Genomic DNA, 14,786 nt, shown 5'->3' with positions numbered 1-14,786 from the left:
TATTTATTAGCTATATTATGGTAGTGCTCAGGGCCCTGTAGTCCTAGGCCCCATATGTTATTTATTAGGTGTATTACAATAGCGCCCAGGACCCCGTTGTGCTAGGCGCTGTATATTAGTTATTAGGTTGTGACGTTCCTCTGGTGTTATCTGGACCAGTGATCTGCTAGGTCACTCCAATCCTTGACTCTGGGATCCAGCCTTACCCTGCTCTGCTGTGAGAACCCCACTCCAGGGCTGTTCACGCACAGCCTCTGGCATGTAAGCTGCTCCTCGGACTGTGCAACCGAATGACACTAGCCAGTATCTCCGGTCCCAGGCACAACCCTAGGAATCTCTGTCTTGCAGTGTCCAGTTATGGCTGCTGGGCACTGCAAGCTTATATGAGTTCATCAAGTTAACAAAGAAATTGTTATGTACCAGGCTTATTATCCCAAGGGGAGCCTCTGCCATGCTTCAAACCAAACACACTGCTTCAGGTAGAATAAATAATCACATTTATTAAATATAAACATAGATTTTAAGTGATTATAAGTCAAAGCAGAACAAATCAGATTTGGTCAAATGAAATAAAAGCAAAACGCATTCTAAGCTGATATTAACACTTCCAGTGCCCTTACAAACTTAGATGCGTCTCACCACAGGCTGGCTGGTTGCCCTTCAGCCAGGCTCTCCCCTTTGATCAGTCGCTTGTTGGTGATGTGTGTTGATGGAGGTGGAAGAGAGAGGAAGAGCAGGCAAACATCACTCTCTTTTATCATGTTATTTCTTCCCTCTTGGTTTTTCCCCCCTCCTTTCAGAGTCAAGTGAGCATTACCTCATCACAGCCCCTAACTGACCAAGGGAAGGGGGGTGACTCACTCGAGAGTCCAACAGATACTTTGTTGCTGCCTAGGCCAGTGTCCTTTGTCCCTGTGAGGCTGGGCTGGGTTTGTCCCACACATGCCCTGATGAAGTGTGAACTGCCCCTCTGTTCCTGGAGAGGTTTTGCCTGGGCTTGTTTTAAGCCATGAGGACACATTTTCAGCCTCATAACTATATACATGAAATTACAACCTATAACATTGCTATAACATCATTATAACAACAATTCTCAGTGCATCATGAGCCTTCCGAAAACACGTGACTTGACAAACTTTGCACTGGATACCGCACAATCATTCTATAAGGATGAACATGCGGGGTGCAGGATATTCCCCGGAGGCACAGAGAATCATGTAGGTGTATTACAGTAGCACCCAGTGCCCCATGGTAGTAGGTGCTGTACGTTAGTAATTAGGGGCATTCTGGCAGCACCCAGGGCCCCATGGTGCAGGGCAATGTATGTTATTTATTACATAAGAACATAAGAGTGGCCATATTGGGTCAGAGCAAAGGTCCATCTAGCCCAGTATCCTGTCTTCTAACAGTGGCCAATGCCAGGTGCCCCAGAGGGAATGACCAGAACAGGCAGTCATCAAGTGATCCTTTCCCTGTTGCCCATTCCCAGCTTCTGGCAAAAAAATGCTAGGGACATCATCCTTGCCCATCCTGGCTAATAGCCATGATGGACCCTATCCTCCATGATCTTGTTTGCAGGGGGGCAACAGTTGGGGTTCATTTGCCCGGTGTGCATATCCCCAATGACCACACGGAGTGGAGAAGCAAGTATCTTTATTTGAGTCAAATAAGGTGCAAGGAGATATAAAATCTCAGATCATGCACGCATCACTATCCGTTGCCATGTTCTCTATACCTTACTTGTTTACAAAGATGTTCACAGGTGCTACAATTCATCAATTACAATTCATTAACTACGGATCTTTTAATTAACTATATCCTTAACCCATACTACAACCCCCCCCCCCTTTGATCGATTACATCTTGCACCATTATCTAGTTCTCTTTTTTGAACCCTTTTATAGTCTTGGCTTTCACCATATCCTCTGGCAAGGAGTTCCACAGGTTGTCTGTGCATTGTGTGAAGAAATACTTCCTTTTGTTTATTTTCAACCTGCTGCCTATTCATTTCATTTGGTGACCTTTAGTTCTAATGTTATGAGAAGGAGTAAATAATACTTCGTTATTTATTTTCTCCACATCAGTCATGATTTTATAGACCAGGGGTTCTCAAACTGGAGGTCGGGACCCCTCAGTGAGTTGCAAGGTCATTACATGGGAGGTCGGGAGCTGTCAACCTCCACCCCAAACCATGCTTGCCTCCAGCATTTATAATGATGTTAAATATATTTAAAAGGGTGTTTAATTTATTAGGGGGGTCCCACTCAGAGGCTTGTTATGTGAAAGGGGTCTCCAGTAAAAATAGTTTGAGACCCACTGTTCTAGACCTCTATCATATCCCCCCTTAGTTGTCTCTTTTCCAAGCTGAAAAGGCCTAGTCTTATTAATCTCTTCTCATATGGAAACTGTTCCATACCCCTAATAATTTTTGTTGTCCTTTTCTGTACCTTTTCCAAGTCCAATGTATCCTTTTAGAGATGGGGCAACCACATCTGCATGCAGTATTCAAGACGTGGGCATACTATCGACTTATATAGAGGCAATATAATATTTTCTTTCTTATTATTATCTATCTCTTAATGACTCCAACATTCTATTAATTTTTGACTGCCGCTGCATACTGAGTGGATGTTTTCAAAGAACTATCTACAATGACTCCAAGATCTCTTTCTTGAGTGGTAACAGCTAATTTAGATCCCATCGTTGTACATGTATAGTTCGGATTCTGTTTTCCAATGTGCATTACTTTGCATTTATCAACATTGAATGTCATCTGCCATTTTGTGCCCAGTCACCCAGTTTTGTGAGATCCCTTTGTAACTCTCACAGTCAGCTCTTGGACTTAATTATTTTGGGTTGTTTTGTATTAACTTCAATTTTTGCCACCTCACTGTTACCCTTTGTTTCCAGATCATTAGAATGGTTGAATAGGACTGGGCCCAGTAGAGATCCCTGGTGAGAGACCACTATTTCTCTCTCTCCATTCTGACCATTTATCCTACCCTTGCTTTCTATCTTTTAGCTAGTTTACTGTTCCATGAGAGCATCTTCCCTCTTATTCCATAACAGCTTACTTTGCTTAAGAGTCTTTGCTGAAGGACCTTGTCAAAGGCAATCTGAAAATCTATGTACTCTATATCCACTGGATGCCCTTGTCCACATGCCTGCTGACCTCCTCAAATAATTCTAGTAGATTGGTGATGCATGATTTCCCTTTACAAAAAACATGTTGACTATTCCCCAACAAATCGTGTTCATCTACATGTCTGACACTTCTTTTCTTTACTATAGTTTCTACCAGTTTGGCCGGTACTGAAGTCAGGCTTACCAACCTGTAATTACCAGGATCACCTCTGGAGCCTTTTTTAAAAATTGGCATCACAATAGCTATCCTCCAGGTTACATATCACAGTTATTAGTTCTGAAATTTCACATTTTAGTTCCTTCAGAACTCTTGGGTGAATACCATTTGGTCCTGGTGACTTATTACTGTTTAATTTATCAATATGTTCCAAAACCTCCTCTAATGACACCTCAGTCTGGGACAGTTCCTCAGATTTCTCACCCAAAAAGGATGGCTCAGGTTTAGGAAGCTCCCTCACATTCTCTGCAGTGAAGACTGATGCAAAGAATTCATTTAGTTTCTCCGCAATAGCCTTATTGTCCTTGAGTGTTCCTTTAGCATCTCCATCATCCAGTGGCTCCACTGGTGGTTTAGGAGGCTTCCTGCTTCTAACGTACTTTAAAAAAAATTGCTGTTATTTTTTGAGTCTTTGGCTAGCTGTTCTTCAAATTCTTTTTTGGCCTTCCTAATTATATTTTTACACTTCACTTGCCAGAGCGAACAGAATGTGGCGAATCATTAAGAAAGGGATAGATAATAAGACAGAAAATATCATATTGTCTCCATATAAATCCATGGTTTGTCCACATCTTGAATACAGCATGCACATGTGGTCACCCCATCTCAAAAAAGATATATTGGAATTGGAAAAGGTACAGAAAAGAGCAATAAAATGATTAGGGATATGTAACTGCTGCAATATGAGGAGAGATTAGTAAGACTGGGCCTTTTCAGCTTGGAAAAGAGATAACTAAGGGAGGGTATGATTGAGGTCTATAAAATCATGACTGGTGTGGAGAAAGTAAATAAGAAAGTGTTATTTACTCCTTCTCATAACACAAGAACTAGGGGTCACCAAATGAAATTAATAGGCAGCAGGTTGAAAACAAATAAAAGGAAGTATTTTTTTCACACAAAGCACAGTCAACCTGTGGAACTCCTTGCCAGAGGATGTTGTGAAGGCCAAGACTATAACAGGGTTCAAAAAAGAACTAGATAATTTCTTGGAGGATGGCTATTAGCCAGGATGGGCAAGGATGATGTCCCTAGCGTTTCTTTGCCAGAAGCTGGGAATGGGCAACAGAGAAGACTTTGGTCTCACCCCACTGGCTAACCATAAGTCACACAAGCAATTCCCTTAGATACTCCAGTTTCCCACATCACCACCAATGCCACTCGTTATGGGGACGAATGATTATGAAAATCAATACCACAGTAAAAGAAAAAAGGTTCTCCCGATCCCAAAGGACCAAGCCCCAGACCCAGGTCAATATACAATTCAGATCTTACCCACAAATCATGCTGTTGCCAATCCTTTAAAATCTAAAGGTTTATTCATAAAAGGAAAAAGATAGAGATGAGAGCTAGAATTGGTTGCATGGAATCAATTACATACAGGAATGGCAAAGTTCTTGGTTCATGCTTGTAGCTGTGATGGAATAAACTGCAGGTTCAAATCAAGTCTCTGGAATACATCCCCAGCTAGGATGGGGCATTCAGTCCTTTGTTCAGAGTTTCAGTTTGTGACTTCCTGAGTCACAAGGTGTGTTTGCCTTCTCTCAATACGTCAATTGTATAGCTGATGGTCCTTAATGAGCCATCAAGCAGGCTAGGCAGCGCTGATGCCAAATTGTCTGGGGTGTCACCCAGAAGCATAGCACAAGTTTGAAATACAGAGAGTATAGAGCCAATATTTATAACTTTAAATATAAAAATGATACGTGCATACAAATAGCACTGAGGTAGGCAACCTATGGCACGTGTGCCGAAGGCAGCATGCGAGCTGATTTTCAGTGGTACTCACACTGCCCAGGTCCTGGCCACCAGTCTGGGGGGCTCTGCATTTTAATTTAATTATAAATGAAGCTTCTTAAATATTTTAAAAACCTTATTTACTTTACATACAACAATAGTCTAGTTATATATTATAGACTTACAGAAAGAGATCTTCTAAAAATGTTAAAATGTATTACTGGCACGCGAAACCTTAAATTAGAGTGAATAAATGAAGACTCGGCACACCACTTCTGAAAGGTTGCTGACTCTTGAAATAGCATAATCATAACCGCAAACCAAAACCTTGTCTTAGACACCATATTTGACCCCTTTTATCCAAGATTTGGTCCCACTACAGAAGCTTGGTTGCAGCAATGATCTATATAGTCCCAGTTTGTTTCAATTACATCACATCCTCTTACTATGTTTTTAATTTGGGGTATACATTTAAGCTGAGCCTCTATTATGGTGGTCTTTAAAAAATTTCCATGCAGCTTGCAGGGATTTCACTTTTGGCGTTGTACCTTTTAACTAGCTTCCTCATTTTTGTGTAGTTCTCCTTTCTGAAATTATGCTACCGTGGTGGGCTGCTATAGTGTTTTCCCCACCACAGAGATGTTCAATTTTATTACATTGTGGTCACTGTTACCAGTGGTGCAGCTATATTCTCCCCTTGGACCAGATCGTCTGCACCATTTAGAACTTAATCAAGAATTGTCTCCCCTCTTGTGGGTTCCAGGACTGGCTGCTCCAAGAAGCAATCATTTCAGGTGTCAAAAAACTTTGTCTCTGCATCCCATCCTGAGGCAACATGTACCCAGCCAATCTGGGGCTAGCTGACATTTATTAGGTGTATTACAGGGCCCTGTTGCGCTAGGCGCTGTACATTATTTATTAGGTGCACTGCGGTAGTGCTAGGCACTGTATATACACAGACAAGGAGGGGGCTCAGCACAGGCAGCAGAGCCTTGCGGACCCTGGCAGGGGCTTTCACCCACCGCAGCCTGGGGTGGGGCCACATAACAGGCCCCTTTTGGCCTCACCCACCATGAGGCCCATGTCCTATCGCAGGAGCTGTGGCAGCCAATAGGATCGTTTCATGCAAATTTACCCCAGCAGAAGCGTGGTGATTGGCTCCTGGGGAGCGGGAACACACCTTCCGGGGGACGAGGCGCAGGAGGGAGGGGCGGAAGCCGGGATCCCATGGGAAAAGAGGCGGGGTTAACTGAGGCCCAGAAACCGGAAATCCTCCTCCCTATCTAGGAACTGCCCTGTGAGCTCTATGGTCCTGGGGGGCGGAGCCAGTCCTTCACGTCCGGTTCCGGGGGTGGGGGAAGTGCTTCCGGGGCAGCGCGGCCCTGAGGTGACCGAGGCGGGGATGGGGGCTCACCTGGCCCGGCGCTACCTGGGCGGCGCGGATGTGGAGCCGGACCCGCTCCGCATGCCGAGCTTCGACCCGGGGCTGGGCTTCGCGGAGCGCAAGGAGCGGGGTGAGCCCGGGGTACGGCCCCGCCCCCCCGCCGGGTTCCTCAAGCTCGGAGGCTCCAGCCCGGGAGCTTGGGGGGCTCTGCCTCCTTCAGGGGACTGGGGAGCCCCGAATGCCGGGGGGCGGGGCCGGGCGCTTGAGGGTCACGGGGGTGAGTCCCCAGGGGGAGGGGCGCGGGTTGAGCCGGGGGTGGGGTGGAGGTTCGGGAACCTGGGGGGAGGGGCCGGGGTTGGGCCATGGGGGCGAATCAGATACCCCGGTGGAGGTTCAGGGCCCCGCGGGGGGGGGAGGGAATCAGGGACCCCGGGGAGGTTCAGGGCCGCGGGGGGGGTGTTGTTTCACATCAGTGGAAGCTCTGTGGGCAGAGACTCTCTGCTCTGTCTGGGCAGCGCCTGGTCAAGGCTGGGGCTTGGGCTTCTAGGTCAGGGGCTCTCAAACTGGGGGTTGGGACCCCTTAGGGCGTCATGAGGTTATTACGTGGGGGGCTGCCAACTGTCAGCCTCCAACCCAAACCTCGCTTCGCCTCCAGCATTTATAATGGTGTTAATATATAAAAGTGTTTTTAATTTATAAGGGGGCAGGGTGTTGCATTCAGAGGCTTGCTATGTGGAAGGGGGTCACCAGTAAAAAAGTTTGGGAATCACTGTTCTAGGAGCTGCCACAATACAGATAATTACTGGGAGGGGTACTTAGGCAAGCTCAGGATCAGAGACCTGGTCCTTGCGAGTCTCCAGTGTACTGTGCCCCCACACACGACAGGCTGAGCCCACTGTTTGATGTGTTGGAGCTGGGAATAGACCATGAGGGACCAGGCCTGCACTGGCCCTGAACATGGGGAACAAGAGAAGGAGTGATTGTCACCAATTTAGGGCCTTATGTTTGGGGCAGGAGCCTCCCATGTGGCTATTTCCTTGCAAAATGCCTTGGTGGAGGCTGGTGCCTTTGAGCCTATAGATTCAGCTGATTTCCCCTTCACCCCTTGTTCTGTGTGGGTGTTTAACAGCTGCCTTGTCCCATCCCAGAGGTGGCCACGTTTCAACACTGGAGAGTCAGGGGGATGAGGCATTTGACTTGGGAGGAGAGGCTGAGGGAATTGGGGTTATTTTGTCTGCAGAAGAGAAGAAGGCTGCCTATCAAATCCCCCCTCATTCAACTAATTGAAGGGGGTTCCAAAGAGGATGGAGCTCAGCTGTTCTCAATGGTGGCAGATGACAGAACAAGGAGCAATGGTCTCAAGTTGCAGTGGAGGTGGTTTTAGGTTGGATATTAGGAAACACTATTTCACTAGGAGGGCAGTGAAGCACTGGAATGGATTACCTAGGGAGGTGGTGGAATCTCCGTCCTTAGAGGTTTCTAGAGCCCGGCTTGACAAAGCCCTGGCTGGGATGATTTAGTTGGGGTTGATTCTGGTTTGAGCAAGGGGATGACCTGAGGTCTCTTCCAACCCAAATCATCTTGATTCTCTGAACTGTCCATACAAGGGTCAGTCAGTGAACTGTGTAAACTAAGATCATTATATAGTGGAGGGCAGTCGAACCCCTGCCCTGTGTAGCTGCCATAGATCCTGAGACAAGTGTAAATATTAACACATGTAACTGAAGTGAATAGAAAGAGAGCTTGGAGCCAAAGACTCCTGACTTGTATGCCTAGCTCTCCCTCTGTGAGCCTGGACAGGTTGCTTCCTGTGCCTCAGTTGCCCCATGGGGCTTCATCAGAAGGACTCATGATAGGGTGTTCAGAGTCCCACTCTGTGCCCGATCCATGTAGGCTGTTACGGCCCTGTGACAGAGCCTGGCTCTTTGCCCAGGAGGTGGAGGGCCACTTGTGCTTTTAGCTCTGGAGGTCCAGGTTCAGTTCCTGGTGTGTCGCGCCCGTGTCCTGGTCCCAGCCTTACCTCTGCCCCTCCTCTGTCCCCCGCCAGTGATGGTAGCGACGCAGCAGCAGATGAATGATGCTCAACTGCCGCTGGAGCAGCGCGACTACTGTGCCCACTATCTCATCAAGCTGATGAAGTGCAAAGCGCGACACCTTCCCCAATTTCCTGGCCTGCCAGCTACGAGCGGCACGAGTGGGACTACTGCGAGCACCTTGAGTATGAGGCCTGCCTGTGCTTGGGAGCTCCTGGCACCATCTGCAGGCTACTTCACTCCCAAGGCCACAGAGCTGGGGGTGGCAGCCCTAGGGGTAGAGAGAGACAGTATGGCCTAGTGGAGAGAGCACAAAGGAGATCGGTTCTATTCCCAGCTCTGCCACTAGTGTGGTGGGTGACCTGGGGCCAAACTGGCCTCCTTTGCACAGTGCTTTGAGATCTCCTGATGAAAGGTGCTGCCGAGCTCGGTGTGATTGGCACCTGCCATTCCCACATAGGGTATTTAAGCGTAAGAATGTGCTGATGGTCCCTAGTAACCAGCTACGGCAGGCGCTAGCACAGAAAATGAAATCAACTGTCCCCTCCCCCTTACTTTGCGGAAGGCATCCTCGGAAAGCAGCATTCTGGGCCATTGGCTGATCCTGGGCCCCACTGGTGCAGCTAACGCTGCAGGATGGTGATGAAACATGCGTAGGGCCCTTCCCACAGAGGGTCAAGCCCTGGGCCAAGCAGACCCCAGAGAGTGAAGGGAGGGGTACTAGGTGGAACATGGTTATGGAGCTGAACTGGCTGTGTCACTGTGGGGATTGTGGGTTGGAGGAGAGATCTGGAGGGGGGAAGCTGTGGGGCAGGACAGGGGCCAGAGATCATAGGGATTGGTTCAAAGCAGTGACTCTAATTTCAGTTGAGGCCCCCCCTCTAGGAAAGTGGGGCAGTCAAACAGCTCTGAGATCGGCCTGTGCCTAATGCAGTGCGTGCCAAGCCTGCCCCCTGCAGGGTGGGGTGGCAGCATGCTGGGGGGAGGGGGGAGCTTGCACCTGTTGGAGATGCAGGTAGACCCCCTGACTGGTGTCTCCCCTCGACCCAGCTACGTGATGCGTATGAAGGAGTTTGAGCGGGAGCGGCGCTTGCTGGTGAGGAAGAAGAGGTTGGAGCAGAAGGAGGCAGCTGGAGCATAGCAAAGCCCTGAGTCCCCATCCGCGGAAGAGGCTGGAGGAATCCTCTCCTGCTGTCATGTGTAAGGGAATAAATATGGCTTGTATGTGTCTGGATCTAGAGTGGGGAACGGCAGGGCATGAGTGCGCGCACTGAGGCTGTAATGCAGGTGCTGGGTGTGATAGGGAGCCAGGGTGAGTGAGATCATCGCTCTTACTGGACCAGACTTTGGGGCTTCTTCAGACTTGGACCTGAAGTTATGGGGGAGCAGTGAGCGGTGGCATGTCCTAGTGGTTTCAGCAGGAATCAGGACTCCTGGGCTAAGTTCCCATGAAGCTGCGTGGCTGTGCAGCTACCTATTAATCCTTGCTCAGGGCTGCGGCGGGAAGAGGTGCACCTCCCCACTGGCCTCAGCCCGGACTTTCCAAGGCTGGAGGAGTGCCCCTCCCTCACCCTGTCCAACCCGGCCCTGCCGCAGCTGGGGAAAGGCGCCTCACCCTGGGCTGCTGTGGCAAGGAAGAACGGGTGGAGTCCTCTCTCCCCACCACAGCCTGGGGGCAGCCTGCACCCCAAATGCCTCATCCCTGGCTCCACACCAGAGCCCACACCTAGTCAGCCCTCACCCCCGAGCTCACTCCAAACCTCTCATCCCTGGCTCCACACCAGAACCTGCACCCCCAGTCAGAGCCCTCATCCCCCCGTACCCAACCCTCTGTCCCAGCCCTGAGCCCCCTCCCACACTCCCACCCCTTGGCCTCACCCTACATGAATTTTGTGATGTGCACCGATCACCTCTATATTTGTGCACACTCACGAATTCATTCCGCACATGGATGTAAAAAATTGGAGGGAAATGCTGCTCCCCTGGTGCTGTTCCTGCTCTGGGAAGGGGATAGGGTCTAGTGACTAGAGCCAGGCATCCCTGGGCTAACCCCACGCTCTCTGTGAGCAGGGGTGATGCTCTGCTCCTTCCCAAGGTTGGAGTGTGTGTGGATGTGACGTGTGCAGCCCCTATGGGGGCCGAGTTCTGACCCTCAGCACGGCCAAGCTCCGCTGGGCTCAAAACAGCGCCAGACACACTTGGGCTCTTTGCTGAAAGTTCCAGCTCCCACGGGTGCTTGGCTCAGTTCCTACCCTGGCAGCCAGTGCTGGGAATCTACCGCTGCCCCTTCTCCTTGCGTGGCACTGCTCACAACTCGCTGTCTGCTCTCCGTGGTGGGGAGCCGTTTGGCTGAGGCCCTGTCTGTGCTGCCATGGCACAGCTTCGGCCCTGTAACCCCACAGCGGCAACACCACTCAGCCAGGGGAAGGGTTTTATGGCACCCATCCTGCCGAGTGACAGCACCATTGTGTCCACAGCGGGGTTAGGTTGGCATAGCTATGGTGTGCGGGGGCAGGAATTTGTCCCCACGCTGAGCCCAGCTTCCCTGCCCCTTGAGGGCAGCACCCTGGCAGCTGCTTGGACTTCTACAGCTCTGGAGAAGCTAAGGGGTGCTGCACCTGCTCATGGGGCTCTGTTCTCGCTCTCGTGGGTGTGTGTGTGTGTGTATATATATATACACATACACACACACCACACACCTCATCTCTCTTCTGGAGAGATGCCAGCAGCAGAGGGCAGAGCTAGTCCTGCTTCAGCCTGCGTGCAGAGTGCCTAGGGCAATGGGCACGAGTCACTGCTGTGTACAAAGAAGCTAGAACTGCCCCTCCTCAGCTGTGCTGCATGGCTGGATGCAGGGGGAGATGGAGGGCACCAGCCCTTAGGTGGGGTGCAATGTCTGCCATTCAGTGACAGGGGAGTGCCCATGCAAAGAGCACCCCCTACACCTAAAGCCCAGCTGATCACCTGTCGAGGTGGGGGGAGCAATGAGCTGTGACTGGCTTGGTTTATCGCTGTGACTTTGACAGGGAGAACGATCCCGGACGTGTGCTTGGGCAGAGGCTCATTGCAGCTCCTGTGCTGGGGCAGGGCCGTTCTCAGTCCTACTTTCGGTAGCGGTTGCTGCTTGGGGCGGGGGCAGCTGGAGCTAAGAGCTAATACGCTATTTCAGCTGCCCAAATCAGAGCCCCTGAGACAAACCAGCAGCCCCAGGGAGCGAACCTGGCTCAGCGGCAGGGAATCCTGTGCACAGGGGCAGTGATGCATTTATGCTGCAGTGAAAGGTGTGGTGGCACCCAGGGCAGCCCCTGTCCTAGGCACAGCACCCCTGGGAGACTCAGAGCTCCAGGGTAGCCATTCGAGAGGAGAGCCTGGCCCATGGCCAGTCCCTGCCCCTTGGTTTCTCTCCTAGGGACCCCAGGGCCTTCCCCAGGACTCTGCCCAGTGATGGGTGACCTAGCCCAGCCCTCCCCCCAGGGGCCCATGCCTTGTCCAACACGCACCAAGTCCCCAGGGCAGGGAATGTAGGGCCCTCCCCTCCCCAGCAGTCACACAGATAAGAGCAAAGGAGACAGAAGTTGCCAAGAAGCCAGTGCAGGAGGGAGCTGGACTGGGCCCCAGAAGGGCCTCAGCCCACGTCTTTATTAGAATAGCCTGCTCTGCCCCCTGCATCCCAGCAGAGCCAGGCTGGAGCTACAGCCTGGAACGGTGGCCGCTCAGCGGCACAGGGAAGGATGGAACAGAAGAATGGTACAAAAGACAAACTTTACTGTGCTTACAATTAACCGTGCTGGCTTGAGTCCAGCAGCTGCCAGCTGAGCTCCCCACACATCCCTGCTACTGCACCTCAATCCTGTCCCTGCCCCCACAGCCCTGCCAGTGCCCTGCAATCCTGACCTGCCGCCCCTGGCTTTCCCTACACAGTAGTGCTGTTCCCCTTCCCTTTTCGCCTGTCACCCTACTCCTGGCTCAGTTCTGCCCCCTACCAACATGCCTCAGTTCTGACTCCTGCTTGTGCTAGCATGAGACCCTGGAGCATCATTCTAAACAGACTGTCCATGGGCCCAGCAGGGCACAGGGGAAAAGCAGCCTGGGGCTGGGGGCCTGACCAGACCCTGCCAGCCTCGGCTACCAACCTGCCCTCTTCCCATCAGCCTGGGGTGCAGGGCAGCAGCCCCGGGCAGCTTTCGAAGGAGAGAAGTGCTCAATAGGGCCCATGCCCAGCCCAGTGCTCGTCCTGAGGCCCTGCCAATAAGTTTCTCGTCCTGCTCAGGAGCCTGAAATAAGGCTCCTACGATCCTGAGCCAGTACCTGGAGAAAGGGGCCTGGTCTCCGGTGCAGCTCAGCACCTGCCACTCCACCAGCTCCACTGGGGGCACAAGCACTCGGCTCCTCTGGGATCGGGCAGTGTTGGCAGGTGCCTGGGGCCAGGGTCCTTCCTCCAGGCCACAGCTCTGAGTGGTTGCATCCAGGCAGAGGCAGCTCCAGCTTCTCCCTGGGTTAGTTTCCAGTTCGGCAGGAATTTAGATCTGGGTGCATGACGCAGCGGGAGGAGAGCACGGGACCTGGCTCTGAGTAGGGCTGGGTGTTGGCTTCCCTGGGGGGCAGGGCAGTCCCCAAGTGAGCACAGGGGAAGCTGCAGAAACCCAGCAGCGGGTAGTTGGGTGAGTTTGCGCAGCTTCCCCTGAGCCCTGTGCCAGCTGCGGGGGGGCTCCTCCTGGACTGCACCAATACCCGAAGACCCCACGGCTCAGAGCAGGAAGGGGACAATAGGCGATGCGCAGGGGTGGTAGTCCCGGAACTCCTTCAGATAGCTGCGGTGCTTCCCTTCGCCCAGATGGTCATTTGGATGAAGCCGACCAGAGAAAACAGGGCCACTGTGGGCAGAGAGGAAAGTGGTGAGAATTGGGGGGGGCACTCCCTTAGTGCCCCCCCGATCCCCCCACCCTACAGCCCTGAGGGGACCCTACTCCAGGGGTTGGTTAGGGAAACAGGACCTTGCGGATCAGCTCTCCTCTTGCCATGGGGGGTTGGCATGAGTGTGTGCCCTGCTCCTGTTGGCCACCTCGCTGTGCTGTGCTGTGCTGTGGGGGCACCCACGAGTCACAGTGCCTCTCCCACTGCAGCAGGGGCTGGTAGGACCCAGGTTCACAGTCATGGTGCCAAGTGCCAGAGGCGGCAGCGGCACTGACTCAGGTTCAGGGCGAAGGGTCAGGCTGGAAAAATGACTTGACCCGCTCGGGCTTGGATCTGGTTCGGCTCAGGCCTAAAATGAGAGCTGCCCGCTTGGGCCAGCCCCCACCACTGGCTCCCCTCCCCCTGCCTCCAAGGGGACCAAGAACCAGATATTGCACAAGATGAGGTGCCTGCATCCCTCAAAGGGAACAGCAGGGGGCTCCCGCCTCATGGGCTGGAGATCCCTGGGCGCTGCCACCCCTGGGAAAAGGCAAAGGCAGCCAGCGGATGCCAGGGAAAGCAGCTCACACCAGGGCAAATCATCCAAAAGCCTTGACTGCAGGGCAGCTCACGCTGCCATCTTTGCTTCGCCAGCTCCCTGCAGACAGGACGAGTCTCTTGGTGCTGGGCACCACGACGAGCCTCGAGCGCAGGGAGCCTGGGGAGGTGGGCTGTGAACCCAGCTCACCCTGCCAGCCAGGAACTGGGCTGACACCCACCAAACTCCTTGAGTGTGGTCACGTGAGCAGGGCTGGGAGTCAGGATTCCTGGATTCAATTCCCAGTCTACGACAACTCAGGCAGGTGCTGTGGCCTGCCCATGTCTCAGTTTCCCCGTGAGAGGGATGATCTCTGTGACATGCTGGGAGCCCTACTACTGGCCATGTAGGGGCTTATTGTTCCCACAGACCAGGGAAGGGTAGCCCTGACATCAAGGCAGCAAGACCCGCCTGGCCTATGCCACCCAGACATTGTGGGGAGACAATGTGGCATCCCCACACCCTGGCTCCTTCCCCCACACTGCGCTCACCTGGGAGACACTGGGTCATGATGGCAAAGCCGATCCAGGAGCCCACCTGGAAGAGAAACAGCTGCAGTTAGTGCTGGGGAAGCCAGGGGCTGGGCAGAACCCTCCCTTGCATGGCACAGGAGAGGCCAGGCCTGGCGAGTGGCACTCACTCACAGACAGGGGGCGCTCATTCAAGTTCACTGAGCCATTTGCAGCACAGCAGCAAATCTGGCCACCCACTAGGGGCGCCCAGCTGAGCAGCCCATGTCGGGTACCTGACCCTGAGGGGGGCCAGAGGTGAAACACATTGAGC

The 14,786-nt window shown here is 52.3% G+C and overlaps 2 protein-coding genes across 2 annotated transcripts in view; one reads left to right on the top strand and one right to left on the bottom strand.

Annotated features, from left to right (window-relative positions):
- The first annotated feature begins 6,488 nt into the window (after nt 1–6,488).
- Nucleotides 6,489–9,738, top strand: NDUFB7 (NADH:ubiquinone oxidoreductase subunit B7). Its single transcript, XM_030545516.1, is given in 5 exon segments — nt 6,489–6,609; nt 8,527–8,621; nt 8,623–8,658; nt 8,660–8,697; nt 9,563–9,738. Coding segments are annotated over 5 exon segments (372 nt in total). The 5' UTR covers nt 6,489–6,497; the 3' UTR covers nt 9,654–9,738.
- A 2,364-nt stretch (nt 9,739–12,102) lies between these two features.
- The window catches only part of TECR (trans-2,3-enoyl-CoA reductase), a 45,449-nt gene continuing 42,765 nt past the window's right edge, over nt 12,103–14,786 (bottom strand). Inside the window, 3 exon segments of the mRNA XM_030545416.1 lie at nt 12,103–13,339; nt 13,342–13,386; nt 14,495–14,540. Of these exon segments, the coding sequence (XP_030401276.1) occupies nt 13,260–13,339; nt 13,342–13,386; nt 14,495–14,540 (171 nt within the window). The 3' untranslated portion in view covers nt 12,103–13,259.

The sequence above is a fragment of the Gopherus evgoodei genome, unplaced genomic scaffold (genome assembly GCF_007399415.2).
Source record: "Gopherus evgoodei ecotype Sinaloan lineage unplaced genomic scaffold, rGopEvg1_v1.p scaffold_37_arrow_ctg1, whole genome shotgun sequence".
Classification (NCBI taxonomy): domain Eukaryota; kingdom Metazoa; phylum Chordata; order Testudines; family Testudinidae; genus Gopherus; species Gopherus evgoodei.
Note: the sequence above shows the minus strand (reverse complement) of the source record. Positions and strands in the feature narration are given on the sequence as shown.